The 14,469-nt window shown below is 40.4% G+C and overlaps 3 protein-coding genes across 12 annotated transcripts in view; 2 read left to right on the forward strand and 1 right to left on the reverse strand.

Moving 5' to 3' along the window:
- Nucleotides 1-2,964, reverse strand: part of LOC111246722 (RNA helicase MOV-10-like) — a 12,056-nt gene extending 9,092 nt beyond the window's left edge. For 5 of the 10 annotated variants that reach the window (XM_086976762.1, XM_086976765.1, XM_022796824.2 and 2 more), the window contains exons 1-4: nucleotides 2,718-2,963; nucleotides 1,820-1,998; nucleotides 811-1,084; nucleotides 132-319 (exon numbers count right to left, since the gene is read on the reverse strand). In XM_086976762.1, coding sequence (XP_086832888.1) covers nucleotides 132-319; nucleotides 811-1,084; nucleotides 1,820-1,950 — 593 coding nt within the window. In that variant the 5' untranslated portion in view covers nucleotides 1,951-1,998; nucleotides 2,718-2,963. Of the gene's footprint in view, nucleotides 1-131; nucleotides 320-810; nucleotides 1,085-1,819; nucleotides 1,999-2,717 lie in introns of all 10 variants that reach the window. The other 5 variants (XM_022796816.2, XM_022796796.2, XM_086976763.1 and 2 more) reach the window with 5 other exon arrangements.
- A 269-nt stretch (nucleotides 2,965-3,233) lies between these two features.
- PolD1 (DNA polymerase delta 1, catalytic subunit) lies at nucleotides 3,234-10,361 on the forward strand. The gene is made up of 7 exons (XM_022796773.2): nucleotides 3,234-3,501; nucleotides 4,645-4,730; nucleotides 5,232-7,582; nucleotides 7,787-7,877; nucleotides 8,007-8,320; nucleotides 8,655-8,873; nucleotides 9,405-10,361. Exons 1-7 carry the CDS (start codon nucleotides 3,426-3,428, stop codon nucleotides 9,535-9,537), a joined length of 3,270 nt encoding a protein of 1,089 aa, XP_022652508.1. The 5' UTR covers nucleotides 3,234-3,425; the 3' UTR covers nucleotides 9,538-10,361.
- Nucleotides 10,362-10,507: 146 nt separating this feature from the next.
- Nucleotides 10,508-14,183, forward strand: LOC111243078 (B9 domain-containing protein 2-like). The gene is made up of 2 exons (XM_022788141.2): nucleotides 10,508-12,404; nucleotides 13,867-14,183. Exons 1-2 carry the CDS (start codon nucleotides 12,161-12,163, stop codon nucleotides 14,181-14,183), a joined length of 561 nt encoding a protein of 186 aa, XP_022643876.1. The 5' UTR covers nucleotides 10,508-12,160.
- Nucleotides 14,184-14,469: the final 286 nt, after the last annotated feature.

Genomic DNA, 14,469 nt, shown 5'->3' on the forward strand with positions numbered 1-14,469 from the left:
ATATATCCGCTACATCGTGTTTGTTGCGTACATTCTGTTTAAGGCTGGCGGGTAGGCCGATTCAAAACCGATACAAGAGACCAATCTAGTGTTTCTATTATGTAAGGTATATTATATAAAGTCACACTTACCTAAAAGTTGCTCTGGTCATTTTTATAATTTTAGTGGCTGTTGGTAGAAGTACTGGTTTTGTTTCTGTGAAAGGTGTATTATTGCTTTCGATGTTACGAACGCGTTCATTTCCGCAACGAACTCGAATGTGCCGTACTAATCTTACCACGGGATTACCTTCGCGACCGAGGATTAGAGCCAGCGTTACCTGAAATCAAGTCATAAATGGATGGGGAATTTTTCTCAATGAAAATAGCTTATTATCAATTCAAATCATGATTATTTTTAAATAGTTACTAGTATAGGATGTCTTCGATCGAATCTTTACTTCGAATGCAATTGCTAAATGAACTTTTAAGATGATTACATCAAGAGCCTACACCAGATATCTGCTACAACCCAAAACCACTGGCAGAGTTTTCGGCTTGGAATGAGCTTAAGCAGGTCCGATTGCAGCAACGATTCTAAGAAGAAGGCTCTTTGTTTCCAGGTTTTGATTAGTTGTTCAGGGATAATCATAGAAATTTATAGAAAAGCCTGCAACGGTGAAGTTCGTTGTCTATGCCTAAAGTAACTTCGTTTTATTTTACTTTTCATCAGCTATCATACGGACGCTTTAAGAATGAGCCAATCTAATAAAGCGATGTCTCTGAGCTAAACTATGATAAATAAACGAGTAATCAAGTCCGAACTATTCACAGTTTTCGACGCTACATCCACTGAGTATGCAACGAGTGTCACAAAGCATGAACCGCCTTTAGGGATCTTTGCGGAATCCTTTATCTTCACTTGTAGGATTTCCGACGCCTCCAAAATGAATGCCTTATTCAATTGAATGTCGTAGTCCTTACTGCAAACCTCCAAGTCGACTGTAGTAGGCTCGCCAGGTTCACTTTCTATGAATATTACGTCACCCGTTTTTTGACCATCAAGCCACGTACTAAGGCCTTCTTTTTCACGAGTAAGTTCTGCCCTGTACCAAACGAAAAACAGAAGAAAGACGGAGTTGCCACAAAAAGGTCACGCATATTGAATGCAATTTTCTCGCGTTACGTGCTCTGTATAGGTCACGAATAATTTTCATTTACAACTGAATCCAATATGATTTTCCGAATAAATAAATAGCGCCACTAGGCCACACAAGTTTTTTCGTACAGGAACGAGCTAGTTTTGTACGAATAAGTGGGCTCTTCATTAAGATCAATGGAGAAATGCTTATTTGGCTAAAGAAATCTGCACTGTGTAGTGCCATGTTAACTGCTTCGAAAGTTACGCTTTCATGAAGCTTCTCTAGGCAGGACAAAGCCGGGTCAAGAAAAACCCAAAGGTTAACACATCCGACGGTCGCATTCTGTTAAAACACTGAGGGATAACTCTATGTTTTCTTATGCCAAGCTGATGCCGGTATAATTATTGCGATGAAGCACTTAACCGCAATAATTACACTTAACTACAAAATTTATGTAACTGTAACTATACCAAGCGCTCCGACACGCCTAGGCCATGAAAGTGCTAAGTTTGATAAAAAGTTCTTACAACCAATATGTCTTTCTTGTTAGAAAAACACATGGTGGCGAACCTAATCCCAATCTCATCGCTTTATATATATATGTAATTGCAAATAATGACTCCCCCTTTCGTATATACATTATTACTTCTGGGTAATTCTATGTCAGCCTATAGAAAAATAATAATCATCGTAACTAACCGTTTGGAAGACAGGTAATGCTTTATTAAGCCGATTTCATGTGACAAGCTCTTGACGTGCCGGTCCCTGTCAGTCGGGAGTACGTTGACACCGCAGTACTCGCATCGTACGGTTTGTCGGCTTTTTAACATGTTGACACACTGCGGGCAGCAGTTATCGTAGAATACTCTAAAATATAGCTAATATTAAGAGATGTTAATAAAGCATCCTTTTTTTTTTATTTGCGTGCAGCTTAGATCACGCCACGTATTTCCTTTGATGCCAAGGGAAGTCTTATAAATACGTAATCGCATGGTGTACGTATTTGTTGAATAGACTTTATCAAAAAATTCTATTCTAACCTCAGCAATATATCGTTACAGATTTAAGTTCACCAAATTAACTAATTTGTGTAACCATTCTCAAACATTATGAAACCTTTCCTTGGGAGACTCAAGTAATAGAAAAGATGCTTGACTGGCAACGTTAAAAAGCAAGGTGGTTAGTTTTCACGTTTTCCATATGCAGGATTAAAAAAATGCTAATGTTAAATCAACATGTTTCCTTAAGTTCATTAGTATTGAGTGCCTGTAACAACGAAACAAGAGCAAGAGATTCCACTTCAGCGACAGCACTGATAATATAAACTAATTAGTTGAACGCCTTTTCTTAATGAAAACTGTTGTGCGTAACTTGCGGTGACGTTTTTCATTCACAGTCTTTTGATGCGGATAGCCAACCTGGAAAGTTGTCTCTTGCCATTGCTTAGAGCCACTTTTATCGTTTCGCTGGGCCAAAGAAGTTATTTGCGTTTAAATCCCAAATATGGCTGTATCTGGTGGGAAAAACAGCATGAGCCAAGTGGGCTCAACAAATAGCTAAGAAATGGTAAAACAAATTATTGCTGGAAAACACTCACGTACTAGCTATTTCACCGGGTATCCGTATTTATCGACACTCAATCAACGTTGGCATAAAGTTCTTTAATAAGCTCACTAGGGAACAGCATACGTAATAACACTGTTAAGTAAACATTTAAATAACCAACTGATTACATCGAAGCTTCGCGCTCAATCTGCATCAGTATTTCAGATTACTTGCTGAATTTTTAGTTTATATTGTATCCGTTCTTAACAATTTGGACACCAACAATTTTGACTCAAAGATCATCAACCTCATTATGCGCAACAGCCCATTGGACGTGAAAAGCAATCGTTACATTCACGGGGTAATTTTGTTCAGTTGTACTTTCTAATTGGAACAATTTACTGTGAGTTCATTTATTTGATAAATTTTTACTATACCGTCATTGTCTTGCTGAGACTATTCCAAACTTCTTAAATAAAGTAATGTTGATTGAAAATTTCCCGCCATTTTTGCTTCCCATTCCCTCGCCTTTTCGCTCTCTCTCTCGTTCTCTCCATTAAAAAACACAGCCGCCTAAAACGAAGACCAGGAGCCAATTCACTGGGTGTCACAATGTGCATCGAGAGTTTTATTTCTTAAAACTCGGCGCTAGTTTACACTGTCGTTGGTCCTCACAGATTGTCCGCGGCCTATAAATAGCAATAGTACGAGCTAGTGATTTACTTCTTTGGTGATTCGCTGCGTTTACACGTGCGCGAGGATGTCGCAAAAACGTCATGCTCCGCTCGCGGGCGCCACGGCGCCCGCGAAAGCCTTCAGAAAAGCCGAGGAAGATGGTTAGTTTTCACCGTTTTTCATATGCAGGTAGTTTGCTACAAGCTAGTATGTATGGACTAAAAACGGGCGGCTATAAGAAATGCACCTGATATGTGGATGATTACGCGAATGTGTCGTACGCCTTGTTGCATCGAGGATTTGATCGAATCCCACGTATAGAAGACTAAACTTCGTTCACGTAACTTGGTCTGGCGTCACGTGTCTCCTATTTGAAAACGTTAGATCAGCTGACATAAATATTACTGTAATTACAAAAGACGATCTTGACATGAAACAAGTTCACGATCATTGCTTAGTAGCCAAGTCCTGTATATAACTGTTCATTGACTTGCTGAGTAGTTATTTGGTAATTGGGTAGGCAACATATATTTGGCTGAAAGAGTCTTTAGCTCGAACCCTGCCAATGGGGTGTACTACTATATTAAACACAGAAATATATATATTATAGAACACCCTATTTCGTGGAGTAAAGTTCTGGTAGCCGATAGTGTTATTTATACTAAATATGAATTACAGTTGTGCGTTGCAGTACAATCGTTCTAGTTTGTATTTTACAGCCATTATTTACTATTAATGGCGTCACGCTGCACGAAACTGGTTTTCATACAGAGATAAACAAGCCACGTAAGAGAAGGTCACGTTAGTAGAAAATTTTATAGAAAAGACTGTTCGAAAATGAGTTCGAGTTGTTTCTAGCATTGTACGTGAAGACGCGTGCAAATATTCTAGTAGAACCGAAATTACTATCTCATCTCAGATGCGCATCATACGAAATAAAAACGGATACCGAATTTGTATTACGTGTTCAAGATAAGTTTTTGCTTTTGCAACCTCTCAGTGGTAGATCTTCTGAATCAATTGTATTTCGCAGTGTTGCAAAACGTCAGATCTGTTATTTAAAATCAAATAAAAATGAAATTAATGAAGACATCTTGACGGCGTTTCAAAATTTCAAAAAAAAAACAAAAAACAAGACAGCTTTTCGTGTGTGGGACGTCGCCTCATTACGAACAACTATCGTTACTTTGAAGTTGTTTGTTCTGAATATACAGTTTATCAAGTGTAGTTGGCTTTAATCGATTATATTATAATTGCTACAGATAAAAACCCTTACTGTTATCATTATTGATGTGTGGTTCTAGGGGAAATGGACTTCGAGTCACAACTTGCTATGATGGAAGAATTTGAAGAGGAGGAAAAGGAGCTCAAAAAAATCGATCTTTCCCAGGTAAAACAAACACGTAAAACGTTAAAAGTTATTTAGCAATTTTTATTAGATTATTAATTAACTCTCGCCAGATAGTGCTAAATGAGCAAGAACAATTCTGAAAATAGAAATGCTTTATAAGTAATTGTAAATATCTAAAAAAAATGTAAAAAAAGTAATATGAATAATTTTATCCATTACATTTTTCAAAGTAGGCTAGAGCGTAGGCAGTCAAGATCAATGAAACATAACAAAATGACATGTAAGTTAATAATTAATAATCACAGTACATTTGAACAATCTGTAATGCTGTAAAGGCACAGCCTAAGCAAGTTACCTAGGCTTGCTTTCAGGTGTGGTTATCGAATACTCTCTAACATTAAAATATCGAAGTAGGCATTTATCGATTATATTTTTATTTTTCTAATCATATATACGGTAGCATTACAAACTATCATTGTCTTCGAAAAGTGTCGATTTCAGATTAATTTTTCTCCTCTCACAATCTGTGTCATGTTGCAGTGTCCCCAAAATGAGGTTGGTTCACATCGCTGGGGTCGGCCGCGCGCTCCCCCACTTGACCCGAAAATGACAAATCTTGAGTTCCAGCAGGTCGATCTCGACCACTACCTGGGTTCCGCAATGCAGGGCATGACAAACGTGAGCTCTGAGACAGTAGCCATTACACGAATGTTCGGAACCACTGATGAGGGGCACAGTGTCGTTTGTCATGTTCACGGTTTTCTACCGTACTTCTATGTAGAGGCACCTAGTGGCTTCGAAAAAAAGCACCTTGAGGAGTTCCGCCAAAAACTCAACCGTGCTGTAATTGAAGATATAAGGGGTTCGAAGAGTGTCAGCGAAGCTATTCTTGAGTGTAAACTGGTTAGCAAACAGAATATCTACGGATACTCTGACCTAGGACTTCAACCGTTCATCAAAATCACTGTTTTGCTGCCTCGACTAATCGCTCCTGCCAGACGACTTTTGGAGACCGCTACTGTCTCTACTTCGGCCCATCCTTCCCATAATTATCGGCCATTTGAGGCAAACATTGATTTCGAAATTCGCTTCATGGTAGACACACACACGGTTGGTTGCTCGTGGATTACCCTGCCAAAGGGTAAATACAAGCTGAGATCAGACGCCGAAATAACGTCTTTATGTCAGTACGAGGCTGATATCAGATGGACCGACATGGTGAGCCACCAGGCGGAAGACAACTATGCGCGAGTGGCACCCTTTCGAATTCTAAGCTTTGATATTGAGTGCGCGGGTCGGAAAGGTGTCTTCCCCGAGCCCAGCAAAGATCCCGTCATTCAGATTGCTTCGATGGTCATTAAGCAAGGTCAAAAAGATCCGTTTATACGAAACATTATGACCTTAAATAGCTGTGCTTCTATAGCCGGTGTTGAAGTAATGTCATTTAAGACTGAGTCGCAAATGCTCGAGAAGTGGGCTACTTTTATTCGCCTTGTCGATCCGGACATTATTACAGGGTATAATATCATGAACTTCGATTATTGGTATCTTGTTAATCGGGCGAAACACTTAAAAGTGAAGACTTTCGCCTACCTTGGCCGTATTAGGGGCAGTGAGTCGGTGATCCGCGAAAGCACGCTACAATCGAAACAAATGGGTAGACGTGAAAATAGGAATATTACGATGGAGGGACGAGTAAACTTTGATCTACTGCTCGCTCTGCTGCGTGACTACAAGCTTCGTAGCTATACACTCAATGCGGTATCATACCATTTTCTGCAAGAGCAAAAAGAAGATGTGCAACACAGTATAATTACTGATTTGCAGAACGGCGATGATCAGACTAGACGTCGGCTCGCTGTCTATTGCCTCAAGGACGCTTTGCTACCGCTACGTCTACTGGACAAACTCATGTGCATAATTAACTATATGGAAATGGCGAGAGTGACCGGTGTCCCGCTGTCGTATCTGCTTTTGCGCGGTCAACAAATTAAAGTTGTTTCACAATTATTGCGTAAAGCAAGAGAACAGGACCTCATTCTGCCGGTGATCAACATCCAGACAGGTGACGATTTCACCGGCGCGACTGTCATTGAGCCGGTGCGTGGCTACTATTCGTCACCGATAGCGACGCTCGATTTCTCCTCGCTATATCCATCAATTATGATGGCTCACAATCTATGCTACACTACGTGGCTAAGCAATACGAAGATGCGCGAAAAACTTAATTCTAACGAGTTCATTAGCACCCCGTCGGGCGACTATTTCGTAGCGTCGTCGAAACGCAAAGGCCTGTTACCAGAAATCCTCGAAAGTCTTTTATCGGCTCGAAAGAAGGCGAAAATGGATCTTAAAAACGAGAAGGACCCATTTAAGAAAAAGGTTCTCGACGGTCGTCAGTTGGCGTTGAAAATTAGCGCTAATTCAGTGTATGGTTTTACCGGGGCGCAGGTTGGTAAGTTGCCATGTCTGCCGATTTCTCAGTCGGTCACAGCGTTCGGTCGAAGAATGATCGAGGAGACAAAGAACGAGATCGAAGCAAAGTACTGCAAGAAAAATGGCTACGAATTTGACGCGAAGGTCATATACGGCGATACAGATTCGGTCATGGTACGGTTCGGAGTGGAGAGTCTCGTCGAGTCAATGAAACTTGGCCAGGAGGCAGCCGACTATGTCACTTCGAAATTTGTGAAGCCGATTAAACTCGAATTCGAAAAGGTCTACTATCCATACTTGCTGATCAATAAGAAACGTTATGCTGGTCTACTTTATACGAACCCTGATAAACATGATAAGATGGACTGCAAAGGTATCGAGACTGTGCGACGAGACAATTGCCCTTTAGTAGCAAACCTGATCAACACCTGCCTTGAGAAGATCCTTATAGATAAGTGAGTGCAAACGGTGAGCTTTGCTTATGAGATTTTGATTATGTATTCTAGCTAAACGGGTAGGCACAGCTCCCGTCGTTCTATTCGTCGTGAGCAACTTTAGGTTATTTCTATGGAGGCACTTAGAGCCGGACTAAGCCGAAATAGCAATTGGATATTTTTAATCTAATAAGCTCCCGCCGACTGATGCTGTTCATGATATAGGGATCCTCAGGGTGCGATCAATTTCGCTAAACAAACGATTGCTGATCTACTTTGCAACCGGATCGATATTTCGCAGCTGGTAATCACCAAGGTATGTTAGCATTTTTGTTTGAAAAAGCCCCGCTAATTATATTGTTGCACAATAATAATGGCATCTATACTGATGGCCAATTTCCGCTCGTGATCATGCTAATTCGTGACTGACACGTTTTGGATTCAGGAATTGACTAAAACAGAAGATGAGTACGCAGGAAAACAGGCTCACGTAGAATTAGCCAATCGTATGATGAAACGCGATGCCGGTAGCGCCCCAAAGCTCGGCGATCGTGTTCCTTACGTCATCGTAGCAGCTGCTAAGGGTACAGCCGCGTACCTAAAAAGCGAAGATCCAATTTACGTCCTCGAAAACAATGTGCCTATTGACACACAGTATTACCTCGATAACCAAATCTCAAAGCCGCTGCTTCGAATTTTTGAGCCGATTCTTGGTGAGAACCGAGCTGCCAGCGAATTGCTCCGCGGAGATCATACACGGTAATGGATAAGCCGATAGGTAACACTGTAATGAACAAACACAGCCAGCTAATGCTGTATCGTAATTAGGCAACTAATATATGTACATATGTGCTTTACGCACCTGAAAACATATGGTCAGTTATAAAAGCCTGGAAGGTGAGCACTTGTAGAATAAGGTCACTCCTAAAATTGCCATATAGTACTCACGTAACATTTTTTTTTTCTTATCAAACCGTTACAGCTATCAAGTAATACATTTTTCTATATAGGTTCTGGGCTAATTTTGTCTCAATTTACGGTCGATGGACGTATGAATCACTGAGCTTTTGCTGACGCTTGTAAATTGTTATAGGTCAAAAGCTGTAGTCCATAGCAAGGTCGGAGCTCTGGCAATGTTCACCAAAAGGAAGGCTACCTGTATTGGCTGTAAGGCGGTCCTATTAGATGAAGTACTAAATAAGGCTGTGTGTAATCATTGTCGCGAGAAAGAAAACGAGATTTACATGACTGAGATGATGTCGCTGAACCGACTTGAGGATAAGTTCGCCAAACTATGGACCCAGTGCCAAAGGTGAGCCAATTTAAGGACAAAGATAAATTCGGATTTTCTGCTTTGCATTGTTGAACTTCATCTCAAGTATCTACATTCGACCTTCGAGAAGATTTATAGTCGTTAGCGTTTAGCTAAAGGCATACGTTATGCCTTTAGCTCTCGGTCTTTTCGAATAAAATGCCCTCACCGCTTGCGATTCGTTACTATACCTTGACCATGTATTTGATATTTAGCAGTCTACAAGAATAAAATCTCACAGTCTAAGTTCGATGCCGGCAGATTCCCTAGGTGTTTTGGAGCATTAAATGTACTTTCGTCAAGATAGTGTTAAATACCTTATAGCTGCATTGTAACATATGTTTACATAGGCACTTTGTATGCAGAACAGTTCAGTCGAGCTTCATACGGAACTAGTTCAACTTATCCTATTAATGTGTAACGTTTCGCATCTTCGAAAACGCAAAACCGTTTTTGCTACTATTGTTACTCCAATTCAAACAGGTCACATTCAACATAGAAGTTATCTGCTATCATGCACTGTCCTTACAGGTGCAGTGGAAGTTTGCACGAGGAAGTATTGTGCACGTCCCGGGACTGTCCTATTTTCTACATGCGGAAAAAAGTGCAAATGGACCTGCAAGACCAGCAGAAATTGATCGACAGATTTATACTTGATTGGTAATAAGGCCTAACGATTATCCGGGAAGATATTACATATGGGTTGGTTCAGCGACGACTTTATCGCGATATTGAACGGTGCTCAGGCTAATGGAGTTTCGTACCTAGCTTATCTCTCCTGGTACGCCCTACTGGTAAGGTCGCGTGTGTTTATGCAGCGACTGTTCGCCCTTCCATTAGACTGTGTCATGAGGCAGTAATGCTTTTTGTTAAATTGCACACACAATTAGGCACAATTGTGGTGTTCCGTGTTCATTGGCTTCGTATTATCATAAATATAATTGATAGTTTACATACTAAGTAAGCCAGATAGATTATTTAATACGAACAGCATTAATTGCAAAAAAGTGACTGTTTCTAATAAACCTAGAAGCTAAGCTGCTTTATGATTATTATAAAATGTTAGTGTATAAGCACGAGTTTGACCCGCTCGACGTTCCTCTACACGAACAACGTTCCATTTGACGCAAGGTAAGTCGGTTCTTTTGGGAAACGCCACCTTAACGATTTCGGACAAATGGCTTAAAGTGCCCTCGATGTCAAATAGTTCGAAGGTAACAGGACAGCCGTTGTTCTTGGCGACGCCAAAACTTTACGGACGGCCGGATCAGAGATAGAATTAAACAGGCCCTTAATGTTACTAACGGCTGTGATGAAGGGGTAGGTGTTGTCCAAACTTTCAGATGTTTACAGACTGAAATGCGCTAATGGACGATAAGATGAATGCCGAAATTGTTTGTATAAGCCGTAGGTAGGCTAAAATGTGATTCGATATTGTATAATACATCTCAGTCATAAATAAAAAATATGGATTTTCTTTCTTTTGAATACATTGGAGTCATTAAATCGCCGCAGTTCTAAAACTGCGTAAAATTTGTGGTACTACTTGGAAAATAAAAGGAGGCAAAGAATGTCTACAGTATAGATTAACGTTCCCTGCGTTGCTCGTTTAATCAAATAAATAAAGAAGATGTCTACGCTTCATTCCCTAAGCGAGACTACTTTTTTTCTAACTAAACAGCGTTGCTTTGGTGAAAGATTATTTTTTTCTCCTAAATTTAGTAATCCTATTTTCAATCTTTAAATCGTAATGGAGTTTTGGTTTTGGAATTTATTAAGCCTGTTTACCAACAGATACCTGCTTCACCGTTACCACAAAAAAGCCATTTCATGCGAGGATAGAGATTCGGAGCGGCTGAGAAGAGCATACAAATATTGTTGGAGATAAAGATTGATACGCTTCGTCAGCTATGCCAAGATATATACCTCCTAAGCTTCTGAAAGCCCTGTTAAACCACTCTAAATCTGGAATCAGGTCTAGCCAGCCAGTTCTTGATTTAGGTATGATTTCGCTGTGGGATACCAGCAATGACCGGTTACGATTACAATTTTATACGACATAAGACAATTTGTTAACTAGGTCATCTGTGTGTGTGTGTTTGGCTTATGTAGGCAAAAAAACAAAACGTTTCGTGTTTTACGTCCAGTACCGCCGTTAGGTATCCCATCAGACGGGTGGATGACACCCACCAACGAAACTATGTGTTTCCAATTTCCACGCTCGGATTCGTACCCAGACCACCACGTATATCTAAAGTTCACCAGTCGAACACATTACACACTATGCCATCACTTAGATAAAACTGTGTTGCATCTATGTTTCGAGTCTTAGGTCCAATATCACCGTTAGTCCATCAGACGGCTCGCTCCCAACACGACTCTGCCCACATTCGGGTTCGAATCTAGACCGGACGTGTCTGTAATATTAGCAGCCAAATACGTTACCCACTATTTCATTACCGGGATTGTGTTGCAAGGCACCCTTAAACTATAATTCCTTTTAACCATGTTTTTCCCCCTATTTTTACGCCTTATACTTGATTGAGCCGACCGAAGTCACCCTAAGTCCCAATCACAAACGTTCCGACAAATGCATATATATTAATCTATTCGCTACATGGGTATAGGTCTCTTCCTTCAGTTTACCAGCTGCTGGAAGAATTTTTACTTTTTTAGCGATAACCTCATTACCCGAACAGTTCATGATATGATTCAGCAAAAAAGCTGCTCCGTGCGGTGGCAGCAGTCCATTCTTGAAAGAGCGTCGCCATGGAGGCCGTGAATCAACAAACGATACAGGTCGGAGAAGGGGAGACTGTACCATCGGGAGGAACTCTACTGAGACGCTGATGCCGGACCGAACAGGAGAATATCATTGAGTGATTTCTGTGTTTATGGGAAATATGACGTTCTGTTAGTAGCACATAAGCTATAAGAGGTGCTTACTGTGTGAGCTATCTGCTCCATCGACACTTGTAACTAAAGCTATGAGGTTCTTCAACGACTAACCATAGTCGAACGCGACTCCTGGCAATAAAGTTACAGTATCTTAAAATGATGTTTGTGTAATCATTAACGGGAAGATGTGTTGGTGCTGAAGACTATTGAAATATACCGAAGTGAGAATGAGCAACTATAACCAAATGAAAACTACATGCGAAGTCATTGTCAATAAAGACAATTGACTGCAAGAAAGTTGATATCTATTCGCCCAAAAACTTGTCACATTAGAAACTGGATAAACCCGAGGAAACGGTGTTCCCGGCCATGGCCAGCTGGCTAATGTGATGGCAGAACTCCACTTAATCGGGCAGTTGCATTCGCTTGAACTTCATGAGCCAGAAGCTTCTCTTGTTGGAACTCTGGGCACGTCAGGATTTTACTGCGTATACCGTTTGGCTCTTAGCGAGGGTTGGACCCATCTTGAAGGAAGCTTTTCGGGTCGAACACAGACGACAAAAGATAGACTTGAACCACATGCTATCTGGAATTTTCCTCTGGATACACATCTTATTACTAAAACTTTTCAAAGTGAGCAAACCTAATTAAGCATGAACAGTTTTCTAATTCACGAATGTTTCTGAGCTTCTGATGGCTAGCACGTTTTTCCTATATCTTTAGAGTCGTGGCTTGAGTGCTAATAGAAAGATGTTTGAACATTAGCGAACGGGTAAATGCAAATACGAGCGAATAGATTCCGTGTTGGCCGTTAATACAGTGCTTTAGTTTGGCATATAGAAATAAACTGAGGCACATATATTGAGTATCCGGCAATAAAGTTTTCAAAATTTAGCACGTAATTGTAATTCTATTTAAGGATCTATTCAGCCAGGGTCGCTATAATGGACTGATGACTAGATCGGTTCTTCTTTGAACAGTGGAATCAAGGAAAAAGATAGAAGTGTTTCTGCCCCGTCAATCACAATAGCTTCTAGTTAAAAGAAACAGTCTTGCCAAATGAATCTTGCCAAATCTGCCAGAAACTTTTATAAAGTTTTTGGCAGATTTGGAAATGATTTCCAAAATGGAAGCGTCGCATTTATTAGCAATAGTATTTTCGAAGCAAAGCAGTACACTTTTAAAAAAAGTACTCGACGCGTTAGTAAACTTTTAAAAAATTGTCTCACATCCACGATTGCGCGGATAATCCAGCTGGATCAGGTCACGTGTCGTTAACTTCGGAGCTAAATGAGTTTGAAGTCCATTGCTGCCATTGAGCATTTTTCGAAGCAGTTGGCCTCTTTCATTCCGAACAACGCGTATTCACGTTCGGCTTCAAATCCAGGTTATCTCAGGTGTTCCCAAATGTAGTAAAAAAAAGACACGGCACCTACACCGTGACGGTGGCTAAACTCGAAACTTATAGAACTAATTTTATCACCTGATACAATAATTTTGTAGTTTTTTTTCTATACATGCTCTAATTCATATGTAGGTAGAAAAAAAAACCCTGAATACAATCCATGCGAGTGCTCCGTAGCATCTGATGCGTTGAAATAATATTGTTTCGTTTCGATTTGTTGCTTCATTAGTTAGTTATTAATGTTTTTTTCGCTATTTAAAATAAGTCTTGACTACCTAACCCCGTTTAAATTCTTCCCCCCTTACATATAGACGTATAAGATGGACATAACAAAATCGAGAATTAGAAATTTGATGTAGATCTGCGTTTTATTTCTAAATCAATTTAATACCTTTTCTGAATTCGATATATATATAATTCGGAGTGTGCACTCACATACGTGAACGTGCACGCGTTTCCTCGGTACGTGAGCAAAAAAAATAACAGATGGAAATAGACGGTTTGCGTCGGAACTAGAAAAAGCTGAATTGTTACTTAGCAGAAGCGCTCATTTCACCTTCGCAACCTGACAGACATCAAATTCGTTACCGTAAGCGCTGCTTTGACTCAATCGAAAATGATAGTTGATAAAAGCTTCTGACTACAAGATCTGACTGTGCTCTATTTCGCTTGTCGTCTGTTTTGTTTAAGATTGGCCTCGCGTCGTGTTCGAGGTCTGGCGCACGGATGTACTGAACCGTTCGGAAATTCTTGGCTACGGCACGATCCATCTGCCGAGTCGTGCTGGAAGGCACCATCTTGCTGTTCCCCTATGGAGACCTCTGGGCTGTAACCTAGAGGAAATTCAAAGAAACTTTTTGGGCGGAGGTTACCAGTTGACCAGTTTTGACTCGTTAGCCGCAGGAACAGAACGGTACAAATTGCAGACAACAGGCGTTGGCTACTTGTTTCTAGACGTCAATTTGATTCTTCGAAATCTGGCTAAATTCGGAGTCCGCACTAGCTGAAAACAGCTTCTTCAAATACCATAATCGAACATTTATCCGTATTCGTATATATAGACCATTGTCAGCCAATGTACGTCATAAGTTCTGTATATGATAAACGCATATTTTCAATTGTTCGCTGAATCAGGACCTAGTGATTGTTGTGAATCTTCGTTAATTTCAATATAAAAATACTACATCGATAGAAGATCGAACGTAGCTGTAAATTGTGTCAGGTGGCTTGCCCACGTACCCAAGAAATGCGACGAAAATGTTGCAGCTAAATCCCTGACATGTGCCTTGATTG

Source organism: Varroa destructor, unplaced genomic scaffold (genome assembly GCF_002443255.2).
Source record: "Varroa destructor unplaced genomic scaffold, Vdes_3.0 BEIS01000001.1, whole genome shotgun sequence".
Classification (NCBI taxonomy): Eukaryota; Metazoa; Arthropoda; class Arachnida; order Mesostigmata; family Varroidae; genus Varroa; species Varroa destructor.

Excerpts from the sequence above, each read along its gene's own strand:
- PolD1 (XM_022796773.2), top strand. The coding sequence starts at position 3,426 with ATGTCGCAAAAACGTCATGCTCCGCTCGCGGGCGCCACGGCGCCCGCG. Across the intron at positions 3,502-4,644 it reads CAGAAAAGCCGAGGAAGATG|GGGAAATGGACTTCGAGTCA; the intron begins GTTAGTTTTCAC and ends GTGTGGTTCTAG. Across the intron at positions 7,583-7,786 it reads GAGAAGATCCTTATAGATAA|GGATCCTCAGGGTGCGATCA; the intron begins GTGAGTGCAAAC and ends TTCATGATATAG.
- LOC111243078 (XM_022788141.2), top strand. The coding sequence starts at position 12,161 with ATGGCAGAACTCCACTTAATCGGGCAGTTGCATTCGCTTGAACTTCAT. Across the intron at positions 12,405-13,866 it reads TATTACTAAAACTTTTCAAA|ATTGGCCTCGCGTCGTGTTC; the intron begins GTGAGCAAACCT and ends GTTTTGTTTAAG.